Below are 14,085 nucleotides of genomic sequence, written 5' to 3' on the forward strand. Positions count from 1 at the left end.
CAGCACCACATTAGCTGGTGCAGCCTTGATTAGATGTCCATGCAATGCTAATGCCTGGGCCAAATTGGCCCCATGGAAAGTAAAATCATTTGAATAAGAGAAGCAGGTTTCAGATGTTTCATTTTCTTCAGATAGCCATAGTAGCATAATGAGGCGGAACGTACTGCCTTTTTCTGTCACCCATGCTGCGCGAAACTAATCCAGACAACGCTGTAGAACTTGTGACAGCTGGGACTTGGAGAGAAAAACCCTGAAGAAATGAACATGAAGGAACTTCTAGCAGCTGGACTTCAAGCACTATCAAAATTCAACACTCTTGTCAAATACGAAGGCCCAGCTGTCGGTAGAAATACAAAGGGCTTTTATCCAGTTCTGAAATGTACTGACATTTCTGTCTGTTACAGCCTTCATCAGAGTCAGGCTCTGGCAGCCAAAGTCCAAAACTTAAGTATAATCTTAAGCTGAAAAGTTTCAAAATTCTGAGTTTGGAATGCAGCTGGCAATTTTTTTTTAGGTGTCTTGGTGGAGCCAGCTGGATATTTAACATAATAATTAGAGCTAACGTTTGGTAGACTAGACTTTTACAAGGAAAGCCGCTCAACAGCCAAATATAGCCCAGAGTAGTGTTTTTCTACCCTTTGCACATTTCTCCCCGGCTACTGCTCGGTTGGCCTCCAGTGGACTCAGGGAGGGACTTCCAATAGGAATCTCTGGAATGCTGAAATGTTATTCTTCTCTGAGAGTTTATTTACATGTTCCATCTGGACCAAGAAGAAGGCTTGTAGTATGATAGCGCTCTCCTCCTTCATCTCACAGTCAGGTCAAGTATAGAGTCAAGCATACTTTTCAGATCAGAAAAGGGAGGAGAGGAGACGAGCCATCTCTCACTTAGCGTCAATTTTCAGCGAACAACATCACCGGAACAGAGCCATGGCTTCTCAAGAGCTTTCCTTGGTCCATGGTGCATCAAACCAATCAGTAACTGGCTCTATACAGCGCAAAGTAAAGTTAATAAAATCATCCTGAATCCAGATGCCAGTGTGAAACATCCAAGGTTGCTGAGTCTCTCAAATCTGTATCTTTACTTTTGTGTTCATATTTCAAAATGTTTCTAATCTTAATCTCCACCTAATCCATACTGACACTCAACATCTGTATGTGCAGCGTTTGCAATCTTCTCATATCCTTAAGAATAAGAAACAAAGCTTACCTTTACTCAGCTCTGTAGGAAAACACTGTATCCTATGTCCACTGTGTCCACTGACCCTTTCACAGGTTCTTTACCAGAGACGTAGAGTGAAAGACATGTAAATCTCCTCTCTCTCTCTCTTTCTCTCACACACACCCTTTCTAGGGGCCATAAAGCATTCAGCAAAACTTGCTCACCACTTGTAACATTTCACTGCTTTAGGGGGAAAAAAAATACAGGTTTCAGTCTGGGAGTCTTATACCAGAAGCAACGCTTCCCTCTAGTGCTGAAGAAAAGAAGAAACACCTTCAGTTTGTGTATATGGCATCCTAAACACATCTTCCACTGTTCAAATGGTTTAAGATGCTGATTTATATTCTCATTATGGTGTTAATTCTGGGGGGTGAAGGTGGTTATGAACAACTTTAGTACATGAATTTTCAGATATTTCAAACTGTGATTTAAATTAGCTGTTTTTGCCAGTCATAGTTAAGAACAGCTACATAATGATACATAGATAGATAAAGTTTAATGATACATAGAAAATTATATATAATTAGTTAATATACTGTCCAGCATAGTGGTCTATTGAGTAAACGGATGAATAATCCATTCAAATCTGCCGAGAATAGAGTTACTGTGTCGACCACGTCCCTCCTCTTCAATCCCACTGGTAGGACCCCTAAACTGGTTAGGGGCGTGTAGTCCAACGCCGATTGTTCATTGGCTACAACAGCAACATCCTTCAGCAGAGCAGCCCTCCTTTCAGTAGCTCACACACACGCCGATCCTGACAGGTTCGATTCAGTTTACCAAACCGATTCTTTCGAACTGTGAACGAATGAGTCGAATGTCCGATTAAACGATTCGTTGATTCTTCACTCAATTCATCTTTATTCTCATCTCCTTCATATATAATAAGATTCGGTTCAGTGAGTCTGAAGTCACAACTTCTACTCACGGAGTCGCTCTCGAAGCATTTACAGTGTATTGAGAGAAAAAAAGCACATTTCAGTAACAAACATATGCCTTTAATTTTACGAAGTTTAATTGTGGAGGTATACTATAATAATATGGCATTGATATTATTAATTATGCTCATGAATTACAATTAATTTAATGCTGCAACTTTATGGGTAGATATGCAATCAATTCTTATTATTATTGTTGTTGTTGTTGTTGTTGTTATTTTAAATCATTTGTACCATTCTTCGTGATACTGACAGAAAACTTGATTATAAAGACATAATGACCACTGACAATGACAAAAACACTAATTTTAAAGAGAATAATACACTTGCAAGGAGAAATTCAAAGATTTAAAAAATATTTTGTATAATTCTATCAATGAAAATGTAATTTAGAGTGGTTTGAGTTGAAAGGCTGCAGAAAATTTTACAGAAAATTTTTAAGTAAGATTTTTTCCTGGTGGTGGTAAAAGGAACTAAAGAGTTTCATTAAAAGGATTTTTTAACATAACATAAAACTCATAAGACATGTACAGTCATTTGCAAAAGTTGAACACAAATGACATGTCTTGTTGAAGTTCTAAGCTAAATGAACATGTCCTCAGAGAGCAAACTTAAATATGTAAAAATAATAGTAATTGTTACAAAATTATTTTTAGTTTAATCTTTTTATTAGTATTTAATACAATATCATTATAATAATGGGCCATGATAATATAATAAATAATATAATAACAATATTGATTATTTAATTAACTTAACTACATTTTGTTGGCGCTACCAACTAAAATACGATTCAGTTGGGGGCCGTGAATCGGTCCGACCGATTCGTTCAAATGAATCCGTTCAGAAGAACGACTCTTTCACGAGTCGGACATCGCTACGAGCCAAGCTCACGCTTGTTCCCAGCTCACGCGCTTCGGCGGCGGTATAAAAGCCTCAGTGTTCCCCCAGCCATCGTCATGTCTGAGTCGCCGGACAAACGGAGAAAGATGGAGTCTGCCCTGGACCAGCTGAAAAAATTCACCGTAGTTGTCGCAGACACCGGAGACTTCAACGGTAATTTAGCCTCTTCCTTGTAGTCGAAAACGGCTAGTTACCTAGCGCTGTGCCTCAGTTAGCAACAGCTTTCCTCGGCTAGCTAGTAATACAAGTTGGAACTTATTTAACTGGCTAGCTTGACTAACCGCCTGTGTTCGCCAGTGTTTTGGTCAGATCCGCAGGGCTTTGCTAACCTCGATAAAGCCAGTCTTAGCAACTTCTTAGCTATCTAGTTTCGCTAGCTTAGCTGACTAACTAGCTAACTTGGCTAATAACGTGATCCAACCCGACTGGTAGAGACATCTAGCTGTCAGATTTTAAAGTCGGTCAGGTTGATGGTTCATTTGAATGCTTTTCAGGAGTTTTCTGGTGTCTCTTGGTGTGGTTAGCTAACCCAGCTAACTCTAGTTTTCTTAAACGAGCTGCGTTTAATAAACTTGGCTGTCTTAGCAGCGTCTGGTCCAGAAGTTCATCTTGAGCTGTATAGACGCATCTGGAGCTCCGCTCGTTACTCAGGCGTGTCATGTGTGCAGATCCTGAGAGAGGTGAATTTAATAGTGGGTGCAGACATGTGGCCTAGCTAAAGAGTTTAACTGAGGCTGAATGCACAGTATTTACATAAGGCTGTCTTTTTTTTTCTACAGCTCTAAATGCGTTAAGACAGAAACAGGCTGTGCGCCGAGCAAACCCATTTATCAGTGACTGATGACATTGTAATCCATAACAGTCAGCAGTCTGGTTGCATTGATTTGAAAACCACCCCTATGTCGACATCTACATGTATCAACAGCTTACCACAAAGGTCTGTAGTAAGACACCGCACGATTGCTTTGGCGCTGGATAGGCTAATAATCTATAACATTGTGCCTCTTTTGACAGTTCTGTAGTATTGCCTTACAGTAATCCATAATACGTGTAAAGGATTCTGTTGTATAATGTAGCAGTTCTCCAAATGTACTGTAAGATTCTCATAGTAATCTTGTAAAGTAAAACTGTAATTCTTTTTTTTTTTTTTTTTTTTTTTATAATAAGGGCAGGCCCCAGTTAAGTAATGATTAAGGCCATTTCTTTGGATGATGTGAGTTCTGGCCTACTGCAAAACAGGCTCACATCCTCCTTATTTAACAAGGAAGTTGGAGTTAACTTGGTCTTTGTTCACAGCCTGTGGCGCAAACCAAACATTTCTCCATTCCTGCAAAGTCAGAATGACAACACAGAAAACCAGCCAGGCTGCTGGTGGAGTAGAGTGTTGGTCCAATAGGTTCTCGGGTCACTTTTGGCTGTAATGCCTCTGATCAAGTATCTTGTTCCAGTTACAACAAACCAAACACCTAACTACACAAGGAAACAATAAAAACAAATAAACAAAAAAACTTTTGTACAGAACAGGGCTTAATTAACCCATTGCTGTCCCAGTCTTTGGTCAAGATGTTCTGAGTATTTTTGCATAGATGAAACAATATTACTAAACACTTTTTATCACTCAGCGTGTCATATTTTATTTATTTTTTTTATATATATATATATATATATAGCGGCACGGTGGCGTGGTGGGTAGCGCTGTCGCCTCACAGTACGGAGGGCCTGGGTTCGATTCCCCGGCCGGGCGGTCCTCTCTGTGTGGAGTTTGCATGTTCTCCCCGTGTCTGCGTCCGGTTCTTTGAGCTTTTGAGACTCTTGAAATACTTGGTACTGTCATTTTTGCAAAAACTGAGCAGAAGTTGTTTGCTGTAGCAGTGATTGTGTAGTAAAAGTGAGTGTAGGATGATTTCCCAAAACGGGCGTGTTCTCTGAGAGAGTTCATCTTTGTTTTAGCCCACGCTTTGTCACATGTCTATTCTGTATTTTGTACAGTTGCAGTTGCATTACTGATAATAGGTGTTACAGTGATGTTATATCTGGTATTAGTCATGCCAGTCATTCCAAAAAGTCAGTGTTCAGTTGTTGGCTTACATTTATCTCTAAACAAAATTGAGATGTGACTAATATGTGATTCTGTTAAACATGTAAATTCCTTTTCAAAACAGTTGCATGTCTGGTCTTGTTTTAGCTGCTCAGGGATGTTGCTAATGTGGTATAAAAACTCTTTAAAAGTGTTTCTTTTCATCTGAGAAACATTTGAGCCACCTGGCAGATTGTGTGTAGAACTTTGGAGTGAAAGACAGTCTAGTGATTTTCTGTGAAATCCCAATTAGTGCATGTTAATCTAAATTGGTATTTTGCTTTTAAATGTTTAAATTGTACAGCCTTGCAGCTCTTTGAAAATGATTTTCTGGGTTGTGTACATTCTGATAAGCTGAATTCTTTTCAAATTCCTGATGTAATCAAAAGACAATCTGGAAAGAGTGAAGAAGTTTTTAATCTATTTTAACTCTGATATGATGTGTCCTGCAGTAAGAATGATTGCTGATGTATTACATTCCCAAGTTTACAATAAAAACAAATGTCATTGACAATAAGTGCATTTACATAAACTACTTAATGTTCCCCCAAAATAATTTAAAAACATGCCATGTATGATTATTTAACAATACTGTTTTGTCAAACAATTTTCAGTGCATCCATATAAAATTCATTTTATTTTCTTCTTTAAAAAAAAAAAAAAAGTCCAGTGGTGCAACCATCCAGCCATATATATTAATTACGTAAGCCATCAAAATTTCTTTATATTATATATAAAAATTCTATATAAAATTCTAAATAACGTGGTGGATGTTTGTAAACTTTAAAGTAAAAAAAAAACATGTTGCAAAATAAGGCAACATTAAAGGTACTCCACTCACTGAAAAACCTTTGTCCACAAACTCTTACTTTGCCAAGGCAGGCAGCACAACCAAAAACAAAAGACTCTTATTTTGATTGTTTTTATGAAAAGGGCCAGGGGTATTGTATTATAAATAAACCCCAAGTAATCTTCATGGTATGGTGCCAAGGTCAGTAGCCCTTGGGCAAATTTTTGGGAAAATGTCATTGTTAGAATGGTGAAGCACTGAAAATGTGCAATTTCTTACGGTTGTTCATTTTAAAAAATGTCAGTATAAACTAGTGTCTAAATAGATATGTTTAATTTAAAACTTCTTAGACACCTGTGTCTGTGTGTGTGTGTGTTTGTGTGTAATATAAATAGAAACTGTAGTACATTTCTTTCATATCCACAGCCATTGAAGAATATAAGCCCCAGGATGCTACGACAAACCCCTCCCTCATCTTGGCTGCAGCCAAGATGCCAGCCTATCAGCAGCTGGTAGACCAGGCAATCAAATATGGCATTGCCCAAGGCGGGTAAGAGATTCTACCCTATACAATTGAAATATTTGATTAAAATTTTAAATTGAAAACCATTCTATGTTTGTCATACTGCTTATATCTAATGAGTTATAACATTTATAGAACCGAAGAAGAGCAAGTGACCAACATTATGGACAAGCTCTTTGTAATGTTTGGGCTGGAGATTCTGAAGAAGATCCCTGGTAGAGTCTCCACAGAGGTGGATGCAAGGTAAAGTGGGATGTCAGCAATTCTCCTTTTTCCTCTGGCCCTAACAGCAGTCTTGGTATGTAGTGTTCCACATAATGAACAATAATAATGTACAAATCTGTTTTCCGTTTGTTCTCAGACTGTCATTTGATAAAGATGCAATGGTGACTCGTGCACGAAGACTCATCTCCCTGTATGAGGAGGCTGGTGTGAGTAAAGATCGGGTGCTTATCAAGCTTTCTTCCACGTGGGAGGGCATTCAGGCTGGCCGGTAAGTTTGTATATTTCATAGATTCAGGTTTGTTCTTCCGGAGTTATTGATCATTTGGTTGAGTTATTGATCATCTGGTTTGTATATGCTTTGGTGTCTTTCTCAGGGAGCTGGAGGACAAGTATGGGATCCACTGCAACATGACTCTGCTGTTCTCCTTTGCCCAGGCAGTGGCTTGTGCCGAGGCCCAGGTCACCCTCATCTCGCCCTTTGTTGGGCGCATCTTGGACTGGTTCAAAGAGAACACTGACCGCAAGACCTATGAGCCGCATGAAGACCCAGGTATTTGGCTTGATATCAGCAATGAAGGAATTACATTTTGGGTGCTGTTGTGCAACAGAAGATGATTCTAAATTTTTTTATTCCTGGGGGCATATGCATATACTATGGAATAGTATCAGAGATAAAATCAGAGATAAAAACTCTGATGCATTTTCTCAGCATTCAAAAACCTTGGCAACTATTATGTATTAGCTATGAAATATCTACACGGTCACCAAACCACTGTAAACTGCAGCAGTCATACTAAGAAACTCACTAATCAAGGAGATTCTGCTTTCCCTCATGGTGCATTGAATTCACAGCACTTATGGGTGAGTTAAAACAGCGGAGTGAGAGGTTGCGCATGTAGCAAGTGTATATTAAAAATTGTGTAATACTCTGTGAAGCCCCATAATTTTTTCCAATTTTTTGGACAAATTTACCACAAAAATAACTAACAACTAATAGGGAGAAAATATTTGCAGCTTCTCTTCACCACTTGGGGGTGCTGCAGCGTTCCAGTTAGATACTGAGATGCAGTAGTTCTCAGTAGTTGTTGTTTGTTTTTTTTTTTTGTTTTTTTTTTTTTTGTTGTTTTTTTTTTTTTTAAAGATGTTCCTGATGTTCATTTGCTTATGAATTCTAATGTTGTCTCGTTTGTTTGTGTTTCCCCCCTCTATACAGGTGTGCTTAGCGTGACTAAAATCTACAACTACTATAAGAAGTTTGACTACAGTACTGTGGTGATGGGTGCATCCTTCAGGAATATTGGAGAGGTTAAGGCTTTAGCTGGCTGTGACCTGCTTACAATCTCACCAGGGTTGCTAGGAGAGCTCAGTCAGGATCACAGTCCAGTGTCCTGTTCTCTCACTCCGCAGGGAGGTAAGTACCAGTGTCTAATAAAGCACATTTATGAACCCTCTTGTTAAACCATGTTAGAGAAAATGTAATCTGAAACACTTCCTTTCTTCTGTGTAGCAAAGACATGTGATCTAGAGAAGTTGCACCTGGATGAGAAGGCTTTCCGCTGGCTTCACAATGAGGATCAAATGGCTGTGGAGAAGCTCTCTGACGGAATCCGTAAATTTGCTGCTGATGCAATAAAACTTGAGACCATGATCAAGGTGCACATGGTTTAAACACGTGTATAAGGTTGGTTTCTTGGACAAGGATTAAGCCTAATCTTGGACTACCAAGCGTTTTGAATGGAGATTCTCTATTGTAAGGAAATGCTGTCCAGGTCTGTGCTTAGTCCCTGCCTGGGAGACCAACTCCGTGTTAGTAATAAATACAATATATAAAAACATTAGTGTATAATCTTTTGACAACATGATGAAATGTGGTAAGCAAGTCTTCTCTTCTGCCTTTTTCTTAGGAGAAGATATTTAGTGTGAAGAATGGACAGTAACGGAGAAGAGATGAGGGCCCTGGTGGTCTAGCAGAGGGACTTCATCTTCTGACTCTTGATCCTCCCCCCATTCCAGATGGCCCATTGTGCTACACTGTGCCGCTATTGGCTGAAATTGTGACTGACTGCTGATAGGTTCTGATGTTGAACATTCCCTAGTCTTAAAATTGTGACCAAAAAGCTGCACTAATTATGAACCTCTGTAACAATTGCACTTTTAGCTACCATCTAGAATCAGAAATATCCCTTTACATCATAATAAATTAGCACCAAGAAAACTTATCTTAGATGTTCAATTAGGTACTTTCTACCTACTCCTCTCGGAGATGTGGTTGGAAATGGGAGTAGCCTAAGGGCAGAGTAAAGTGGATATCAGCTGTGCAGATACATATGTTTGTAAGGACCAAAGGCCCTGTAACAGCTCCGTGGTCATGACGGGTCTACTCCTTCATATTTCCAGTAAACCCTTGAAGGGGAGTCCCAAGTGTTTCACAAAGAAACCATTTCAGGACATAATGAGCTAAAGCCCAATTAATAAAGATGTCTTTCCTTAACAGTGTGCCTGTTGTCTTATTGTGGATCAGTGGGAAGTGCTATGTGCACACTATGGACTTCTTTTACAGAATGCTATCCATCAGCTTCAATGTCCATCATGTGAAGGACATTGAAGCTGTTGAGCATAAGCATATTCTTAGGCTGGTGAGCAGTGTCCTTCACATTACTGGCATAAAGATGTTCTCACACTTTACCTGTGTTCAATGTTGTAACTGAGCCACTTTGATGTTCTTTTGTTATCTGTTATTGTGGAAGATGAAATAAGTTTGTAAAGATCATGTACAAACTTTTATGGCCGATGCTATGGTTTTTATGTATATTGTCTGGAATGACTGTAATCTAGAAATAAGTTTGGTACAGTTTCTAATATAGTGGTTACTACTTTGTTTATTACTCACCAAATCTCAGCATACTGGGGTGGTTCAGTAGCACTTCAGAGAAGAGTAGTGTTCACATGGCTACATCAGTCTTTCCTAACTTCCTTAAATCTACAGGCATCGATAGTCAGCATTGACCATCAGCCTTTGTGACAACTAATGCTGGAATAAGACTCTAAACTTTAATGCAGCTTTATATCAGTTGTTAAAGGTTGATACAATCTCCTCTGAAACTTTAGGAACAGCAAGGCCAATTCTTTGTTTTTTGCTACACACTGAAGACATTTGGGCTTGCAATCAAAACATGAGATCAGAAATTAAGCTTTTATTTCCCAATACTTTAATCTAAATGTGTTAACTTAAAATGACACCCAGTTTCTATGTGAGCAAAAGTGTAGCATATCCCTTCCTTGCAATAACTGCAGTAAGCAAGTGGCCCAAAGGCATCTTTGAACTTTCTTCTTTTGTTGTTTGCTTTGTTGTTGTTTGCTGTTTCAGGAGGTGAAATGCATGCTCAGTTGAGATAAGGTCTGGCAATTGAGTTTGCCAGTCTAAACCCTTCCACTCTTTCCCCCTGATGAATTCCTTTGTTGTGTTGGCAGTTGAGTTTTGGGTCAATTGATTGCTGAATGATATTCCTCCAAACTAGACTGGATGCATTTCTCTATATATTGGCAGACAGAATGTTTCTGTAAACGTCTGAATTCATTCTGCTGCTACCAACAAGCGTTATCAATAAAGATTAGTGGGTCTGTTCCAGAAGCAGCCATGCTAGCCCAAGCTATGACATTACCTCCACCATGCTTGATCAATGTGTGCGTATGTTTTGGATCATAAGCAGATCCTTTCTTTTTCTACACTTTGGCCTTTTCATCAGTTTAATATTAGTCTCATCAGTCCATAAAACTCTGTTCCAGATCTTTTGTGGCTCATCTCCATTTCTTTGCATATTCTACTCTGGCCTTCTGATTCTTGACTCCTGATGAGTAGTTTGTGTCTTGTCGTATAGCCTCTATATTTCTGCTCTGAAAGGCTGTTTCAAATGGTGAATTGTGATACCACCAACCCTGCCCTGTGGAGGTTTTTGGTGACATCACTGATTGTTGTTTTTGGGTTTTTCTTCTTTTGTCATCAACTGCTGCTGTTTTTCTTGGCCAATCTGCTCAGTCTGGTTATTAGTACACCAGTGGTTTATTTATTTTTCATGATGTTCCAAATTGTTTTATTGGCTCTGCTCAACTTTCCCTCTTTTCTCAGCGTCAGAATGTCTTGCTTTTTCACACAGGCAGCTCTCTGGTCTTCATGATTTATCCTTCTTGACAACACATGCCATCTTCACAGGCGAAACCCACGACTCATACCAAGAGTAGACATTTAGCGCTATTTATTGTTCAAACAACAAAAAAACGTGCCAGTGACATGTTCAGATATTTTTGCTCACCTTAAAAATGGGTTCAAAAAAAAGGTGCCTTTTTCTAAGTTTAACATGATGTAAATATTAGGAAAACAAAGCGGAAATTCTGATATATCTTCTCATATTTATCTTTTGATCTCAAATCCAAACATTCCAGTACTTTTGAAGGAGACTGTAGCTGTCAACTTAATTCTGACTTTGACTCTGACTTTTCTTTGGGTACTATTTTGTCTTAAAACACACTTATATATATATAACAACACACACATATATATATATATAACAAATTCTAGAGAAATTATACACAAAATATAGTGAAATATACACAAAATATAGACAATATACACAAGACAAAGAGACAATAGATAACAAGATAACAAACTGTCATACAGTGTCAGAAACTACATAAAATTTGTGATTACTTAACTATTTAACAAAGAACAGGTCAACAGGACTTTATAAAACTATATTCATATTTACACTAATGTGCAGTGTATATCATTGTGTTAAACCACAAAATTGTTTTCACAATTGCCCTTGTATTTGGCATAGCCTTGTAACAGCGATTAGCTCAAGGAAATAAGCTTGTCATGACTAATCCGTGAGAAAGCCCAAGCTTAAAATAAATGTAGGCAATGCATAATCATTGTTGACAGATTTGAAGAAACAGCAAATCCCAGTTTGTTCCTGAAACAGAAGAAGCTCTGAGTGAAAATAGGACGGCCAGTTTCAGTCCAAGCCTTCTGTACCAGCTCAGCAGGAGCACTTCTGACATTGTCTGGTTTCTAAAGCAAAGTTTCTTAATCCCAGTAAGGGGCATTCAGTTCAATGCATAATTTTGTATTTCATTTGCTGTAAAATCCATCAGCTCACAGTCTTAATGACTCATCAGGGGTGTTGTAGCAGGAAAAAAACAAGTATGTACTATTGGGGTATCTGGAACTCCTCTATTTCCTGTTGGAGGAGTAGGTGGAAGACAACCCTGCAACGCCAGTGGAGGGTATATAAATAGGTTTTACCCTTTGATGAGGTCAGTGTTACAGTCCAGTCACCTATGGAGGGAAGAGTAGAAGAGCTCTTGGTGTCTTTCACAATTTTAAATTAATGTTCTATTACTATGTTATTATACGGATGAAATGACCCACTTCTTATTACAATCGTCTAATAGGTCTGAGCACATGACAGTTTAGTGAACATCTGCGGTCATACTCAATTAAGCTACTCACTGCAGATCATAGTCAATTTGTTCGCTCATTTTTGTCTGCAGTGTAGCAGATATTGCTGTCATTGCAGGTCCACCTGGCCTTCTCTCAAACTGTTTCAGTGCTTATCCTGTTAGTTAAACTGAGGTGTCCTATATTTTGATATTTCAGCAATACGCCTCCTGAGCAGCATGATGGACAGGAATTTTATTTGTTTTTCTGAACTCATAAAAAGTAAAAACTGATAAAATGAGCCCTATGAAAAGGCACATTTAGATATAGAACTTGGTGCGTCATTGATTTTCTCTTCATACTCATTGAAGAAGCATATTTTTTACATTGTTTTCATTCATTTAATATTTTTTGGTGCATATAAACATTGTCAGCCATCCAGTCTCAGGTGGCACCTTGTGTATAAAATATTCTCTGAAAACTCTAAACTCAGTGAAGGAATAAAACATATGCACTCACTGAGCGCTGTACAACCCCAATTCCAATGAAGTTGGGACGTTGTGTAAAACATAAATAAAAACAGAATACGATGATTTGTAAATTCTTTTCAACCTATATTCAATTGAATACACTACAAAGACGAGATATTTAATGTTCAAAGGGTTAAACCTTATTGTTTTTTGCAAATATTCACTCATTTTGAATTTGATGTCTGCAACATGTTCCAAAGAAGTTGGGACAGGGGCGTGTTTACCACTGTGTTACATCACCTTTCCTTTTAACAACACTCAATAAGTGTTTGGGAACTGAGGACACTAATTGTTGAAGCTTTGTAGGTGGAATTCTTTCCCATTCTTGCTTGATGTACAACTTCAGTTGCTCAACAGTCCGGGGTCTCCGTTGTCAAATTTTGCGCTTTTGTGGCACACATTTTCAATGGGAGACAGGTCTGGACTGCAGGCAGGCCAGTCTAGTACCCGCACTCTTTTACTATGAAGCCACGCTGTTGTAACATGTGCAGAATGTGGCTTGGCATTGTCTTACTGAAATAAGCAGGACGTCCCTGAAAAAGACGTTGCTGGGATGGCAGCATATGTTGCTCCAAAACCTGTATGTACCTTTCAGCATTAATGGTGCCTTCACAGATGTGCAAGTTACCCATGCCATGGGCACTAACGCACCCCCACACCATCAGAGATGCTGGCTTTTGAACTTTGTGCTGATAACAATAGAGACAGTCCTTTTCCTCTTTGGCCCAGAGGACACGACATCCATGATTTCCAAAAACAATTTGAAATGTGGACTCACGCCGGCGGCGTTTCTGGGTGTTGTTGATATTTGTCTTTCGCTTTGCACGGCAGAGTTTTAACTTGCACTTGCACAATGGAAGTGTTCCTGAGCCCATGTGGTAATATCCGCTACAGAAGGATGTCAGTTTTTAATGCAGTGCCGCCTGAGGGATCGAAGGTCACGGGCATTCAATGATGGTTTTCTGCCTTGCTGCTTACTTGCAGAGATTTCTCCAGATTCTCTGAATTTTTTATTATATTATGGACTGTATATGATGAAATCCCTAAGTAAAAAAATAAAACCTTTGTGGTTTTGAATGCGGTGTGATAGCTTGCACTCGGCATGCTGGTACTAGCATCTCCCAAACAGCTGACACAACCATTTTGAGGGTTTACAGAGAATGGTGCAGAAAAACCATTGGTGATTGGTGATCCTCTGAATGAAACCAACCTTTGATTTATTTTTTTTTGGTAAACTTGACACAAGCCTTTATGTTCCTCAGGCTTAGCAATAGTTTTCACCTTGGAACTCTCTCATGGACATCATGTTTGCCCAGCCTCTTTCTAATGGTGGAATCATGAATGTTGACCATATCTGAGGCAGGAGAAGCCTCATCGTGGGAACCACAAATCAGCTTTACTTTAATACTGTAATCATATTAACTTAAAATGTGAACTGAC

The 14,085-nt window shown here is 38.8% G+C and overlaps 2 protein-coding genes across 2 annotated transcripts in view; one reads left to right on the plus strand and one right to left on the minus strand.

The window, feature by feature from the left end:
- The window catches only part of tspan4a (tetraspanin 4a), a 153,028-nt gene extending 151,637 nt beyond the window's left edge, over positions 1-1,391 (minus strand). Inside the window, exon 1 of the mRNA XM_037540061.1 lies at positions 1,211-1,391. The gene's annotated coding sequence lies outside the window, so the exon portion shown is untranslated. The remainder of the gene's footprint in view (positions 1-1,210) is intronic.
- Positions 1,392-3,013: 1,622 nt separating this feature from the next.
- On the plus strand, positions 3,014-9,169 carry taldo1 (transaldolase 1). The gene is made up of 8 exons (XM_017707249.2): positions 3,014-3,216; positions 6,357-6,480; positions 6,589-6,696; positions 6,815-6,946; positions 7,053-7,228; positions 7,892-8,089; positions 8,186-8,331; positions 8,583-9,169. Exons 1-8 carry the CDS (start codon positions 3,120-3,122, stop codon positions 8,613-8,615), a joined length of 1,014 nt encoding a protein of 337 aa, XP_017562738.1. The 5' UTR covers positions 3,014-3,119; the 3' UTR covers positions 8,616-9,169.
- The last annotated feature ends 4,916 nt before the right edge of the window (positions 9,170-14,085 follow it).

Source organism: Pygocentrus nattereri, chromosome 7, assembly GCF_015220715.1.
Source record: "Pygocentrus nattereri isolate fPygNat1 chromosome 7, fPygNat1.pri, whole genome shotgun sequence".
Lineage (NCBI taxonomy): Eukaryota > Metazoa > Chordata > Actinopteri > Characiformes > Serrasalmidae > Pygocentrus > Pygocentrus nattereri.